This window comes from Cryptomeria japonica, chromosome 3 (assembly GCF_030272615.1).
Source record: "Cryptomeria japonica chromosome 3, Sugi_1.0, whole genome shotgun sequence".
In the NCBI taxonomy this organism is placed as follows: Eukaryota; Viridiplantae; Streptophyta; class Pinopsida; order Cupressales; family Cupressaceae; genus Cryptomeria; species Cryptomeria japonica.
In genome coordinates, this window is record NC_081407.1 from 355,362,195 (window position 1) to 355,379,360 (window position 17,166).

Consider the following 17,166-nt stretch of genomic DNA (forward strand, 5'->3'; position numbering starts at 1 on the left):
TTCTTGGAGAATTCCATGAAATTTAGGTGAATTTTGAATCAAATCCAAAAGGGATATCTTGGCTCGTGTGGCACAAAGTTACTCAACAAGATCATACTCCTTACTAAGGTTATATGAAAGATGAGGAGGTGGAGGAAGAAAAGGTTGAGAAATGGGAAGAACATTTGACTCTTGCTTGTTGTTTCAAGTGTTATATGTGTGAGCTACTACATGATAATTTGGTTGTTGATTCATCCTACCTTTAATAATAATTATTGGCTTGTTATGAGGCAAAGGGGCATCTTGATGAAGATGGACAACAATTTTAGGCTTCACATGACTTGAAACATGAATAGCATTGACTCAATTGGGCTCTTTATTTTTTAAGGATTCATCTCTAGAAGGTAGACCATCGATAAAATTTCTAATGATATCATCCTCTTGCACTAAAATATCTTCATGGGTAGGAACAATTTTGGGAGAAGAAGAAGCATGAAAATCTAAGAATTTCAAAGAAAAATTAGATCTAAAACTAAAAATTAGACATTATGCAAATGAAAAGCATGTTAGATTCACCAAAATGTAATATAGTGAAAATGGAGTGTTCACTAGTATAAACATGCAAACTAGAAATCAAACCCATTCACATCAATATTCATTAAAAAATAACCAATTAGAGAACCTTGGGAGAGCTAGGCATTATGGTTTATTGTTAGATATTTTGTGATTTGACATGATTAGATAATATAGAATGAGAAATGATGCAAGAGCTAGGTATTTTGACAAGAAACACCATAAATAGGAAGATACAAAACTGTAAATCAAAAGAGAAGCTTAGATCTAGAAATGAGATAGAAAGAGGAATCTATGTTTGCAATCTAGTCCTAAAAGTTTTAGACACTCTGGATAGGTGCCACCATCTAGGTGGTGTTTTCATCAGCTTAGGTGTGTGGAATTTAGATCAGAGTGCTATATATATCATCCTCCTAAAATTTTAGCTAAAAAGTGTTGGACACTTTCAAATTTTGAATGGTGTCCAGGGTTTTTCACCTATTTTGAATCCGAAACTTTGTATCTCTATCTGCACTTTCTATTTCGGCAACTCTCTATCATCGGAATTATCACCTACGTACATAAAAGAGAGGAAAAGTGTTATGTTGTATAGGGTTTTCCCTTAGTAGGGTAGAGGCTAAATTTGAAGGAAGTGCTAAATTAAATTACTAAAATGAAATAATTATACCTTTTATTAGTGATGCAATGCTCTCTAGATAAGTCCTCCAAGTGTCAATGCAATTATATGATAAATCATAGCAAAATATATCATGAAAACACACTTGAAGACAACTTGATGTATCTCGATACTCCTTGTACTTAGATATGCTCTTGAGGAAGAACATTTGCTCTTGAATTGGAATATTAGCTTATGACAAGATGTTAAAATGAATTAGAGATGATGTCTTTAAATAGGGTTCTCAATATATTTTCATATTTAGGTTGACTTTCGATGGTCATATTAATTTATCGGGATTAGATCACAAATGGTAGGAACCAACAATTTGATAAGTTCAAATTTGTGCCCTTTTGGGAGGGACTATGACACCTAGCACCATAGTCCACCCATAAAGGGGTGGAATAGAGGCAAGTGTGGAGTTCATAGGCCTAGGACACTAGATCAGGGCACCTCATTAGCATATGGCAACAATTTGGATGAGGTAAGGCTAACAGAGGCTCAATTTGACCCATAAGGGGGCACAGTAAGGAAAGGGCTCAAAAAGGAGAGTGAAATTGTAAGGGGTTACAATTTACTGCAACTCCTTGAATTGATTTTGCATTATTTCCATGTATCCTATAAATTCTTATGCTTTTGTACTCCTTTTATCTTCCTTACTGATGTCTCTAAGTTCCACTCCTCCCCTAGGATGCAATCCAACTAGTATCTCAAATTGTGTCTTTCTTATGCTTTTATACAATGAGTTGTTATATAGAAACTCTACTAGTGGTAGGGGCTCCCTTTAGGTCAGGATCCTCCGGATACCTTTTGGGGAGCCTTGGTGGATAAATTCCATAAAAAGTTGTTTGGATGGAAGGGAGCTCTACTTAGTCAAGCATGTAAGGTTCAAATGATAAAAACCACTCTTCAAAGTATCCCTCTCTATGCCATCAGTCTGTTCAGGATTCCTACTAAGTATGTTGAGGCCATTGAAAAAATACAGAGATCCTTTTTATGGACAGGGGTTGAGGAGAAGAAGAGAATGAACTTAATTGCTCGGGAGAAGGTCCGTAAGCCTATGAATAAAGGCGGTCTGGGCCTTAGAAGAATAAGAGACATAAATGAATACCTTATGGCTAAGCAGATTTGGAGAGGATATAGAAATCAAGGAGAGTGGAAAAAAATATGGGACAACAAATATAAAAGCCAATGTCCAAATCTTCAAAGTTTCCTCAAAGCGGAGATTATCCCAATTGGATCCAATATTTGGAAAAATATCTCTAGGACTAGAGACTTAATTATCAAAGGTACAAAATGGAAGTTGGGGAATGGGAATCTTATTCAGTTCTAGGAGGATCCTTGGCTTATGGAGACCCCTTTAAATGAAAACCTTGAGTGGAACAGATATCAGAACCAATGCAAGGAAAGATTTGGAACCAAGGTGGAGGATTATTGGAAAGATGGACAGTGGAAAGACTTATCTCAAGTGGATCAGTCTTTGGGTACTTTGAACAAAGTCATGAACTCAATGGTGAGGATTGAAGAAGAAGATCAGCTAATTTGGAAACTCACTGCTAGTGGTACTTTTACAGTGGCATCTCTTTATCATCAACAATACAATAACATGGAAAGTCCATGCTGGGCTAAAGCATGGGTGAAAGGCCTTACCCCCAAGATCAACATTTTCTTTTGGATAGCCCTCCAAGACAAAATTCTAACAATAGAGAATATAAGAAAAAGAGGTATCAGCATAGCAAGTTTCTGTACACTCTGTAAGCAAAATGAGGAGACAATAAATCATATGCTCTTTCATTGCCCCTTCTTAGCTGATGTTTGGGGAAGTTGTCTGGATCAATTCAATATCAGTTGGAGATTCCCCAACTCGATTCAGGAGATTTTCAAGTCATGGCATCATCCTTCAAAAAATAGAACTACTACCTTGCTATGGAGAATTGCTTTACCACACATGTGCTGGGGTATATGGAAAGAGAAAAATGATAGGATTTTTAGAGAAAAGTACACTAAGGCTAACATTGTGTTTGAAAAAATAAGAAGAAGCATAGTGGAAAATATGAATATTATAGGTGGTATTGATAATCCTAACACTAAGGAGGATCAACTTGTCTATAAAAAATGGAGATTAAAAGCTCAAGAGAGTATCCAGAGTAACCCTAGAGAGGGAGTGATATGGACCAGCCCACCTAGGGGATGGATGAAAATCAATTTTGACGAGGCCTCTGAGGGAAACCCGGGGGTTGCAAGATGTGGAGTGGTCCTATGGGATGAATGGGGAATATGTAAAATCATAAAATGTATTCCTCTAGGAAAACAGACCAACCATGTTGCTGAAGCCATGGCGGTTTATCGTGGGATTATCCTTGCTAAAGAAGCCAAATGCACTAAAGTTTGGTGTGAAGGAGACTCCTTAAACATTATAAATTGTTTAAATATGAAATTCCCGCTGTCATGGTCGATTAGTAATGCTATTAAAGCAATGAGGAAAATCAGCGAAGAGTTTGAAATGTGTGTTTTTACACATGTTTATAGGGAGGCCAACTCTTGTGCTAATTGGGCAGCCAACCTAGCTTGCCAATCGAAAAACATCATCACTAGTTATGGTGAAAAGGAGATTGCAAGTGAAATGAAATCCTTACTCAATCAGGACCGAAGCTATACAAGGCAACGTGGTACTTTTAATCATTATTTCTAATGACCTTTCCGCCTTTTTTGATGCAGGGCTTGCTTTAAGATAATGAGCTATTAAATAGGTGTCATATCATCATTATTTGGCATGGATTATGGGTGCTCTTACAGAATAACCACAGAAACCAGAGGAAAAGTTATCAAAATGAGAGAAGGCATTGCAAGGAAGGTGCTGGAAAAATGAGAGGAAACAAGAAGAGATTTGAACCTGCTTCATGCACTGAATGGAGAAAGAACGAAGAAGTCTGGAGTATCCTTCAGCAGGGGGGGCTCAATGTTTTCATGGAACGACTGAATGGGAAGGACCCCACAATTACGAGCTACTTCATAAAGAACTGGAAAAATGGAAAAGTTCTGATTGGATCACATATGATGAATGTTGACGAAGAGGTTATCGTTGAGGCCACGGGGATGACTACTGAGGGTATGAAATTTTACAGGGATAGAGGGATATCAGATAAGGCTGCAGACAAGTTTCCTGTTACGGATGGTGAGAGAAGAAAGATGATCAAAATTGACAACTCCTACCACTCCCCAAAGAGAATTTGTAGGCCATGGAGGTTTGTCTTATTTGCTTCTATTGAATATATTACCTTAGACGGTAGGTTTACCAGGGCTTATGGGCATCACTTCGTCCTTCTTAACCATTTCCGTCATGGTGAAAGGGTTAGCCTTCCCTATTACCTGGCCTATTTAATGGATCATACTATAAAGGAGATCCAAAAGGACCCTAAAGGCGATCATGCCCTCCACCAGGGGCTCATGGTCCTGGTTTACAAAATGCTAAAGGGGAAGTGCATTGAAAAGCCTATTAAAGGCAAAAATGCCAGAGATGAGACTACGGAAAGTAAGGATAATGGTTTCAACTTTGATTTTGAGACCGAGGGAGAGTCAGAAGAAACTAGCAAAAAAGGGAGGATTAGGGCTAAGAAGAGGAGGATTATTGTTGAATCTGAAATGTCAGACTCTGAAACTGATTCCCTTGAGGAAAAACCTGTTAAAAAGAGGAAAGGGAAAGCCTCTGGAAAGAAGGCTCAGAAAAAGAACACTAAAAAGGGTAGCAATTCTGATCTCAATTATGTTCTGATTGAATCTGAGGAGGAGGATGATGAAAATAAGAGGATTGATAGTCAGGACAAAGAAGGGAAGGGTAACCTGGTTAAGGATAATTTGGAAACCGTGGAGACCGTGAATACCACTAGACTGCATAACGAGGAAAAAGGGGGTCAAAGTGATAGTGGTGACAAAGATACCATTAAGGCCTTCTGTTAGACCATCACTACTCTGGTGAAGGATATTAATAGCTTGAAAACAGATACACAGGCCATGGCAAAAATTATAGTTGGTGACAAGCCCTTGGTGGAGCATGTTAAAGAGTTAGTGGTCGTTCTGCATAATGCGCAAGCTATTGAATGTATGGTTGGAAAAATCTTAGCCACGGAGAAAAAGGTCAATGAGATGGGAGATAGAAAGGAAATGGACAACAAACTGAAAGATTTTGGGAGTAGAATTGACAAGCTGGAGCACGGTGTCAAGCATATTGCTGATCAAAATTTCCAAATTCTTAAATCTTCGGTGGACAATATGAACATCTTTATCAACAGGTACGAGAACAGTGCAGAGAAGGAAGGGGATAAAGAGTAGGTGAACAAGAAGGGTCATGAAAGGAGGACCAGAGCCAACACAAAGAATAAGGTCGACATCGAAGGTCGTGAGCTGGAGGATATGAAGACCTCGACAAACAACATGAAACAAATGGTTGTTCATGCTGAGGAGATCTTGAATAGTATTTAGTTCCAGTTGTTGTCCTTGGTTCTGTCTCTTTGCTGTCTTTTGATTTCCTGTTGCTGTTTGTTCCAAGTTTTATGTAATTATGTAATGATGTTTTAAGTTGTGCCCATTCGGTGGGTTCATTTTGACTTTTTTAAGTGATCAAGCACTTTTTTATGCTTTTCTGTTCTCCTGGCTTGTAAAAGGTTCGGGTACCTTTCAAATACCTGTTTTTACTTAATCAAAACTCTACTAGTGGTAGAATTATGTCCTAATTTCCTAGCTTATCTCCCACTAGACATCTCCTCAATTTTCCCAAACCCCTATTTACAAGACCTCTATCTTTCCATCAATTTACTGGTGAAATATCAAATTGAATATTAGGTCAATCTTCATCTTCTTTCATAATATTTTTTTAAAATATCTTATATGATTTGTGTCTTTGTCTAAGACAATGCTTCATGATAATCCATGCAATGTCACAATCTCCTTGAAAAACATATCAACAACTTATATAACATCATGTGTTTCCTCACAAGGAATTAAATGTATTGTCCATCTTAGAAAATTGATCCACAACTAAAAATATGGAATCATGTTCTCTCTATGTCCTCAACAAATCCAATATGAAATCCATGCTTATTTCCTCACAAGGTTTTTTTGATAATATTAAATGTTGATATAATCATGTGTTCTAACTACTCCCTTTTGTAACTTGACAACTTCTACATTCTTGAACAAATTTCTTCACATCATTATGAATTTGAGGCCAAAAATAATATTCGCTTACCAAATTCATTGTCTTCTCAATGCCAACGTGTTTTTTTAACCCACCACTATGTTTCTCCTTAATCAAATTCTACCACATTGAACTCTTAAGAATGCATGATTGGCTTCCTTGAATAACATACCTTCATTGATGAAATAATTCAGTCACTTGATCCCGTGTGTCACCAATGGATCTATACTTGCCTTCCAAGATTTTACAAAATCTAGGTCATCCTCATACAAGTGTTTCAATTCTCCAAATTTCACTACTGCTATTTTCATTTATGTCAGTAAGTTTCTTCTTATACTAAATACATTTTATACCAAATGTATAGCTCTACACGAACTCTATCCATCTTTTGTGTCTTCAATTAAACTTTCCTTGTTTGTTCAGATATTGTAGGTCTCGATGGTAGTGTACAACACAAATTTATTTGGTAGAAAGTAATGTCTCCACTTCTTCAAGGCTTGGACTATGACATATAACTTCTAATCATAGATCAATTATCTCCTTCTTGCATCATTCAACTTCTCACTAAAATATATTATTAACCTCCCTTCTTCACTCAATACTCGTCCTATTGCACTTCCACTAGCATCACAATCAACCTAAAATACTTTATCAAAATTGGGTAAGGCTAACATTCACTTTTATGTTACCCTTTTCTTCAATAGTTCAAAACTCTTTTTTCCTCCCAATGTCAACCTGAATTCCTTTTGATCTCCTCTTGTTGTTTATGTTATTGGTATGTCGATGACATTGAAATTCCTAATGAAATTTCTATATAAACTTATCAATCCATGAAAGGATCTCACCTCATTGATGTTTTTCAGTGTTGGCCACTCTTTAATTGCCCTTACTTTTTTTGGGTCCGTACTCGGTCCTTTCACATAAATGACAAATCCCAAATAAATCCGTTTAATTTTCATGAAACTACATTTCTTCATGTTTATCCACAACTTTTCTTCGTTGAGCTTCCAAAATACTTGTCTAATATGCCACAAATGCTTTTGATTGGTTCTAGTAAAAAATAGAATATATAATCCAATTAAATAGTATCAAAATTACCCAATTATTCTCTTAGAATCTCATTCATCAATTAGATGAGCGTACTTGGCACATTAGTTAATCCAAAGGGAATAACCAACCACTTATACATGCCTTCATTTTTCTCGAATGTGTTCTTCCATTCAACCCCTCTAAATCTAATCTTATGGTGTACACTCTTCAAGTCAATCTTAAAGAAGTACTATGTACCACTCAAACAATCCATAGTATCATCCATTATTGACAATGGGAATATATACTTGATAGTGATATTATTGATGGATCTAGAATCCATGCACATCCTCCATTTTCCATCTTTCTTTGGTGCTAACATTGTAGGTACTTCACATGAGCTTAAAATTTCTTGGATAATCCTTTCCTCAACAAATCTTGCACTTATCTATTTAACTTTTCATTTTCTATTGGTGTCATCCTATGTGTTGCTTTGTTTGGAAAACTAGCTCTAGTTAGTAGATCTATATGATGATTGATACTATGGATTGGTAGTAGTCATTCTAACATATTCTTTGATACAATATTTTGGTATTTTCTTAGCAGTTCAACTACTCCTACAATGCTTCCTCTTTGGAACAGTACTTCCTACACTCTGATTGTCACACTTTCTTGGAATAATGAAAAACACATATTTTTACTCTTAATCCATCCAAAAATTTCCTTCCATCCACCAAACAAATTCTAGTGCTATTGCACACTTCACTCTTGTGTTCATCCTCCAAAGGTATCGAGTTATGCTTCTTCCAATTCAAGATTAAAATCTAGGAGTTCTTTCTTCCATTATGAATTACCGTCCTATCATATTCCATGACCTTCCTAATAACATATGACATTCATTAATTGACTTAATATCACACATTACTTTATCAATATATGATCCTTTATGAAATTTTCCAAAAAATAATTCATTTACTAGAAACTTGTGATCATCATGAATCCATGCAATCCTATATGGGTTTGGATGTTTTATGCTCTTAAAATTCACCTTCCCTACCATCTCCTCAAAAGCCTCATTATAGGTACTACCACTATCAATTATAACTTTACCACACTTACCTCTTAATTTGCATACTATTATAAATAAATTTTACATTGCACTAGCTCCTCGATTGTCTCAATCTGCAACATATCTCTCATTGCAACCAATGATTCACACTTCTTAGGTTTTTCAACCTATTCTAGCAATCCCACGAACTCTTCTTCCACATATATTTCTCGTGGGCTATTCTCTTCTCTTTTGTTAGCACTCCCTTGGTGACATTCAAATGCTCGATGCCCTTCTCCTTCACATTTGAAACACATTCCTCTTAATGGATACTTATCAAATCCCATATCACTACAAGCTAGTACCCATTATTGTGATCTAGGTACTATTGCTTCCTATATTATTGTAGTAGGAATTCTTGTCACTCCCTCAAAAACTATTACTTCTCTCATCACTATGATATGGTCTCCCTTCGTTGCATTGTGGTCTACTTTTCTAGAGTCTACCTCCTCAATTTTTTGCCACTTGTCAAATCTTTTATTAAACTTTTAACATAAATTGATATGCTTCTTCAACAGTCGTCATTCTTACCAAGCTCAACTATTTTTAAATGTTTATTTTGAGGCCATTTATGTATCACACAAATTTCTCCTTGCTAGCTTCATTATGTTCAGTTCTAATGATCATCTTATGGAACTGTTCAATGTATTCCTTCACTGTCCTCTCCTTTTTCCTTAGGTTTTGCAATCTCTTTAGCAATTCTAGTTCACAATTAGTAGTTATGAATTGACTCTTTAACTTTGTCACTATTTTGTCCCATCTTGTGATCTTTCTTTTTCTCTCCTATTTCTATCCAACTAAACTTCCCCCCACTAAATAAACACATATCCCTTCAACTTAATTTTTGCAAATTTAACCCTTTTTAAATCTTCAATTTCCATATATACAAAATATTCTTCAATGTCATTTATCCAGTCAATTAATTTATTAGGGTTCAAGTTCCCAACAATATTAGAAATCTCAATTCTAGTTCTCTTACCAATTTTGGAAATGGCTTTCAACATCTTGGTCTGATCTAATTCTTCTTCTTCTAGGAATTTTGCATATTGGTCTACTATTTGAGTTCTCATTATAACTCATCCTCATGTCTAAGGTCTAGACCTCTCTTTCTATCTTCTTCTATAGCATCTGATCAAATCTTTATTTTTATCTAGAAACATTGGCTATACCAAGCATCCTTCTTGGTGACATCTTTCCCTAAATATGGTGCAACTACCTCAGGTCAATGACCTAGTTGCAAAGTTGCATCTATTGTTGTTGTTCTATTAAAAAAAATACTTGTATTTTGCCTAGAGTTGGTGACCTATTCACCAAATGATCTTTTAGAATTCATTCACTCCCAAAGGATTCCAAAAATCACTTTGATACCACTTGATGTAGTTACAGATGAAGGATTTGGAGAAGGGATTGTTCAACCATGCTAGTAAGACATAATAGAATTAACTTAGAATAGGAATTTTTATTTATTTATTTGGCATGACATAATGGTTACAATATGCCCATTGGCCTAACATATACATACTATATATTGGCTCATAGCCTACCACATGCTTATTACAAGGTTACATACAAAATATGATAATGAAACTCAAATTTAAAAACTCAAAACTCAAACTCCAAATCTAGCTTACTAACTATTTGACCAATGAAGAGTTAAAAAATAAGAACTCCCAAACTTCCAAAAACTAAAACTCTAAAAATTTCTTCTCAATGAATGTAAAATATGTTTATATACCAACTTCAAGCTTTGGGAATGATCTATGTTGGCTGCAAGGTGTCATGTAATTCAAGGTCTTGTGAAACATGTAGATTAGCCTAAATCCAATGGTGAAGCTCAAAGAGTTAATAAAATTCATCGTAGTTCCATTTGAGGGTTCCTTTGGTCCCATACTACCTTGTGATCTATTGAGTTTAATGTTGCAAGGTTTGAAAGGGTTTGCAAATTTTGCCTAATGAATCGAGTGTTGACCTTTTTGAATTGTGAACTTTTAGAGATAGTAACTTTATATAGATAGATCCATTCCCTATCCGATTTTAAAGAGTTTCCAAAAATATCACTTACTATTTTTAGTAAGTCTAGTTGTCTAAAAATAGTAACTCAATAAACTAAAAATAATAAGTAAGGACTAGTTGATATACTGAAAAAAAAATAAAAAATTGGTGGCTTGGTTCTGAATAAAATATTATTTTATCATCAAATATATTTAAGATTTTAAAATTATTTCCAACTTGGACATTAGATTCCCCTTTAGCCCGTTTTTGGCATTTAGTGGCTTATGGCAAGCTAGAGAAAGTGGCAATTTGCATGGGAGTGGAAGAAGACATGTGACATGTGGCTACGGAGGTTACATGCACTACATGTAAATGGAATATCTCCTTTGGAATAGGATTTGGTAAAGAGCATCTTTGACTTATGGAAGGTGGTTGGTAGTAAAAGACAAAGTTGGATAAGTGACAAATTGAGAAAATAATGTTAGAAGGTGATGAACACATGGAAAAAGGAGTTACAAATTTGTCATGCAAGCATCTTCTATTATTGGGCATGGGATTTGGGTGCCCAAATTGGTGTTTGAAAATGTTTGTTATATATTTAGATTTTGGCTTGCATTGGAGATTCATCCTATCTTGCTCATTATGACCAGCTTATGATGAAGAGATATCTCAAAGGTTGATAAACCAAGGAAACTAAGGCTCAAAGGTAGTGATCCCAAGGGTCTCCAAGGGCAATCTCATCCAGAGGTTGTATTGGTGCTTAATGGTTCTAGTTTTTAGTGTTTTATCTAGTAGTTTGTAAGTGTTTTGTAGAGGATTTGAGTGCATAGTTTAGAGATGTGGTTTCATATTTATATTGTTGTTAATAACAACATATATTTTTATTCTTAGATGTTTTGGGGATATTATTTTATGTATTTTTCTATTGTGAGAAAGTGTGAGAAGTTTGGAGAAGTTTCAATAGAAGTTGTAGTTGTTTCTTGTGTGTTTGTATATTGAAGAGTCGGAGTTTGTTCTTGTATTGTTGCAACAGATGTTCATGGTTGTTATTTGATGTTTTGAACATCAAAATGGATGCAAAATCATGTCCAAATCTATAATAAGGTTCTACATCAGTTGTAGTAAGTTGGGTTTCAGTTTGTTATGTTTTGGAGGTCATTTCAATGTACCCAATTTGTCTATTTTCAAGTTTAGGTAAATGCTATTTAGAGATTAAAAGAAAGCATTCAATCTGATTTTTATATTTTAAAAAGGGATGTTACAATGCAAGGATGTTGAAATATGGATATGTTATGATGAGATGTTGTTGAACTATGTTTCTCTACCGCAAGCTAAATTGAGGTTACATGATCAAATGAGTTAAGGTTTGCTAGGATGCTCCTGCATCAATACTCCACCATTAATCATTGTGGCACCCATATGTGCTTTATTGAAAGACATGGGACACTTAAATGGACAAGGCTTTTTGTTGTTTTTGGACTTTAAAAAGGCCTTTGACATAGAGCCTTGTGACAAAATTTGGAATAGGATGGAGGAACCCGAGGTTCTAGGTGAGATTAGTGTGACAATTCATAGGCTTTATGAACAAGTCAAGGCTAAATTTAGAACAAGTGATGGAAGGTGTGAGTGCTTTAGTAGTGATATTAGCATCAAATAAGGCTACTTTATCTCCCCACTCTGTTTGGTTTATACATTGATAAGCTAGAGGAGTGTATATATAAAACCAATGGTGAGGGGGTTCAACTTGCTAAATATGCAATAAATTCTCTTATATGAAGATTATATCATCCTAATTACAAAATGACTCATAGTTTGAGAGAACACTTGATGGCTTTAGGACTCTTTTGTTAGGAAGTTAGGATGTATGTGAACACTAACAAAACCAAAGTCATAATCTTTTTATTATGGAGAAGAAAAAATAAATTAAAACTAGCCTATTGGAAACAGTGAAAGAATATAAGTACCTTGGGTTCAATTTTCATAAAAGAATTCAAGGTTGGAAAGCACCACATTCACTAAAAAATAGATTTAGGAGCTCAAAATTATAGAATTGGGGGACTAGGAGAATCCTATTTGGTTTGTTTGTCACTTTGATGATCCTTTATGGGTGTGAAATTTAGGGCAACAACATGTCAAATGAGAAATGAAGGCAAGTGGAAAGAATTTAGAAATATTTAATCATAAGCAGCCTCAAAACAAAGAGTTTAGTTCTCTACAAAATTTTATTAGTTGAAATATGTACTTTTCCTTTGGAAGCATTGATAATGCCCTTATTGTTAAGGTACCTAAAAAAGGCTCAAAATATGAAGAATCACCATTGATGCAAGTTGGTTATTGTGGAAGAGTTAGATAAAAGAGAAAAATGTACAAATGAAAAATAATGACAAGTGAATAAATAAATTTGTAGTAATGTTTAGAAGAAATAAAAAAATATTGAAGACAAATTTAAGACTATCATGTGAACAACACAAATCGATTAGAAGAAAATTTATTATATTAAAGAAATTAACTTTAGATAAGACCACAACGAACAAGCTTACATAAATAAATATAAAAAATTATTGATAACCCATTTAAATACTAACTCAAATCAAATCATTTTAAATATAAAATAAAAACATGGGCACTCTCTAACAAGAATGTGGTGAAGAGAAAATGTCTGTACATCATATAGAGTACTTGGTCTGGAATGACATCCATTTCACTCAAGGATGTCATTTCAATTAAGACAACTAAAAAATGGACAATCTAAACATCTTATTTGATGAAATAAGCTTGAAAAAACTCTGAATTCCACTACAGAAGATGGGTACCAAAAAGAAGTCTGACTTGCATGCTGCTCTTGGTCCTTTTTATGTGAACGTTATTAAAATCCTCCTTTCATTCGTTCAGTCTCGTCGGATTTATGCGCCTGCGTGTCTGAGAGTGCATTTTCTGTAGTTTTCTTGTTCTTTTACTAGTTCTGGTTTGTGCTGCGATTCAGATCGTAGCTCAGTATGACTACGGAGTGTGGAATGAGCGCGCAGATTGCAGACGATACGAGCATTTTAAATCAATGTGTGGTGTTGGAAAAAGATGGGCATGTGCATGTAGAGGAGAATATATTAAATGTGAACGAAATGGAGATGGGTTCCGTTCTTCTGAGTATAATGTTTGGGGAAGTGTGTGGCACAGACGTTCATCTAAGACATGGGCGTCTCAATACTGTTGTTTATCCAATAATACCTGGCCATGTTGCTGTTGGAACCGTGCACACAGTTCGTGGGGACATTGCAGATGTCGACGGAATGAAGGTCTAGTTCAACATTTAATGCCTCGCTTTTAATGTTTGTAGTTTTGGGAACCCATTTTGCCAAAGATGCAGTGATTGGTCGAACCCAGCTAACCCTGTTTGTTTCTTTACAAATTTGTTTTAGGACTTAAATATCAGGACATATTTATTTCTTTCCCCCTTCATTGATTTTTAGAATTCATGACTGTCTTTAATCTCCTGATCATTGCGAAGATGTTTTGTTGCAGGTTGAGGCGGGTGATGTGGTCACATTTTTGGACGTTATTGATACCTGCAACTCTTGCATCCAGTGCTTGGTATGTAAGCTTGGATACGCATAGCTCATAGGCCATGGTTAAGTAGTAAGCGAGGACACCCAAAATTGTAATCTCGTTAGAAATGCACTCAGGTTAATGTGTTTTTGTTAGGATGAAATCTGGTTACCGTGTAATTAATGTTACTAGTCTTGTAATATTCAGAAGTGCAAAAAATCTAATACTCAGAGAAACTCACCTATGGATTTGTCCTCAACTCATATCTAGTGTTTTAGGCCCAGACCACATTTAGCTCTGCTATATAGTGCTAGCAAATTGAGGATGAATTTAATTGACTTATTTGCCAAGCTGCTACCTTGAGAGTATATTGACTTGGTCGAGGACTTACCATCAGGTGGATAAGCAAACAACACGGTGTTCTAAAAGAAGAGTTATAGGAATTACCTGCAAAGCAGATCATACGAGCATTAGAGGACTTCTCGGTGGATGGACAACATATCTTTATCTTCCTCCAAATACCAAGATAATTCGACTTCCAAGAACTCTCCCTCCACAAGTTTTTATTGCAGGAGGTTGTGGGTAAAAACTCTAGTTCGTTTTCGTAAGATTCAGGTTTTTCATTGTTTTATAATAGCAGGGAAATTGCTACTCTGGAATGAACTTTGATGATTTTCTCTTTTCTCTTCTATTTATAGCTGTTTATCAATTTCCCTAAGGTTTTGTCTCCCTCTAGAACATTTAGTAATCTTTTGGACCAGCATCTTCAGCATGATGCATTTGTTCAAAAAGTTGAATGTTGGTTCAGTTTAGGATTCATATCTATTCATATTTGGTCACTAAACCTTCCTGTCAGTTTTTGTGGTTTAACTTGTATTACTGGCGCTTATGTTTATCATGCTTCTTGGGTTCTACAGACTTCCTACTGCACTGCACGCAGTTGACAGAGCAAATATACATATAATGGATCGTGTAATCATACAAGGTTCTGGACCAGTTGGGTTACTAGCTGCACTGTTGGCCCAAGCTAGCGGAGCTCTTCAGGTGAGGCCCTGATTTTAACGTTGTTCTTTTATTCTGACTAAAAGTAATCATTTAATAGCTATACAATATCACAAAGCAATATTTCCATGTATACGTCTGTGGGCAGATTTTGCTATATATTATTCTTATAGTTGCAGATGGATATTATTAATCAATCTGATGTCAAAGATGCAACATATACTATGCATTTTTTGAAACAGGTGAGAAAGGTTTGTAACTTAGGCATTGCTAGCACAAAAGGTTCGTAATGTTTGTTGATTGAGTCAATCTAGTGGTGCAAGGAACGTCTGAAATGAATATGCTTATTTAACTATTTTCTCTCTCAAGTCCGTGCATGCATCATTTTCTTACTGGGTTTGTATCTTCACAGCATTCTTGTAAGTTATTATCATGGTTAACATGCTAAACTGAAGGCAAAGAGGTTTCACCATGCAGACAGTAACTTACTAACTACTTCTCCCGTCATCACTTCTTATGCAACCTGAATCACTATGGTCATGTACAAGAACACAATGTTAGATTCAAAAAGAGGAGGAAAAAGTTGAATAGTTTGGATATAGTGACAACCTCTTGCTCTCGAATTCATATCAACTTATTGAGTTATATAGCAACCGTAGAAGCTAAAGCCATTAAAGCGTGTATGATCCAGTGAAAATGTCACAAGTACTAAATAGATGCAACAAAATGTTACTCTTGAGATTATTTAGGAGTCTGCAAGAACAGTTTAAGAGATGAGACTCTAGGAGAGGGATGTTTTTCTTGGGAGACCAGTTTTCTGCATGATTGTGTCTGTTTAAGCACAGCTGCCTGCTAACACAATATATCTTTTATTTAGTTTCTAGAAGAATCTCTAGATTTTGTTGATTGCATAATGCTTTTCACGAAGGGTACTTGTTATGCACCATGCAGGGAGCTGCATTACTTTTGGGGAAACCATGAGGTATGTATCAACTTACACGGGAAGGAAAAACTTATCCTACACAAACCTTAAAAAATCTTTTAAGTGAGTTTAGGGATACTTGGTGCACTTTAAAATGAGTGTCAACTTTTGGCAATTAATTTGAGAGAAACCTTGTGAAAGGCTGAGAGTTTAGCCAGCAAGATTCAGAGCCACTCTTTTAGAAGTTGTCGGTATTTCATTTGAGCATTCTGTTGGGACAATGGTTGTGTTGATGTGTGTTTTGACCCACCAACTTGCCAAACAATTTATTTCTCTTGAAGAGGGAAAAACCACCTTCCAAGCTCAAGAAACTTGTTAAGGCATGTTTGATTGACTCAAACCTGTGTGAATCTATTTCCATTACAAAAAGCCTGCCGGATTCCTTAAAAGGCAGATGGTAATTGTTTTTTAAAGTGTGCTTCAGCTTGCTCATTCATTGGTGAGATTCCTCAATGCCCGTGATAAAAAAAATACCAAGAGAGAGATATAACATCAATGCTCTGTATAAAACTAATCTAATTCTACTCCTATATTATTCCTAAACTAAGTAGGCTCCAAAAAAGATCAAAAAGAGAGATAAGGAAAGGAAAAAAGAAATCATAACAGAAAGGGAAATTTGCATAATCATCAATTCCTTCTATAACATCTTGGTGCAGTCACTAGTTAGGAGGGACCTCAAAAAGATCAATCCGGACCGGGCAGCAAGAGTAAACACAACGGAAACAAGACGATATGATGGAGACAATGCAGAACTCAATGAATTAGATCATGAAAACTGTTTACAGATAACCAGTAACATCCGGATCACTGGCCTGCTACATACATACTCAGTTACATAATTGGTCAACTCCGGACCTTCAAATCTTAAGATCTATCTTCTATGTTCTACCTGACTGATCTCTAATGCTCATCTACAATGATTTATATGATCTAAGAAGATTCGGTCGGCCCAAAAGGGATCAAATGCCGAAGAACAGAATCAAACATGTAAAACCAAGAGGTCGGCCTCCGCCAAAGAGATTCCTCCGGAAAATCCAAAGGATGAAGTGCAGATCAAAGGGAAGGTCGGCCACATGCCAAGGAACATTGGAATCCATGAACATGGGCTC

The 17,166-nt window shown here is 35.7% G+C and overlaps 1 protein-coding gene across 1 annotated transcript in view; it reads left to right on the forward strand.

The window, feature by feature from the left end:
• Positions 1-12,736: 12,736 nt before the first annotated feature.
• Positions 12,737-17,166, forward strand: part of LOC131080000 (uncharacterized) — a 51,716-nt gene continuing 47,286 nt past the window's right edge. Inside the window, exons 1-4 of the mRNA XM_058018050.1 lie at positions 12,737-13,823; positions 14,050-14,118; positions 14,471-14,655; positions 14,991-15,117. Coding sequence (XP_057874033.1) covers positions 13,527-13,823; positions 14,050-14,118; positions 14,471-14,655; positions 14,991-15,117 — 678 coding nt within the window. The 5' untranslated portion in view covers positions 12,737-13,526. The remainder of the gene's footprint in view (positions 13,824-14,049; positions 14,119-14,470; positions 14,656-14,990; positions 15,118-17,166) is intronic.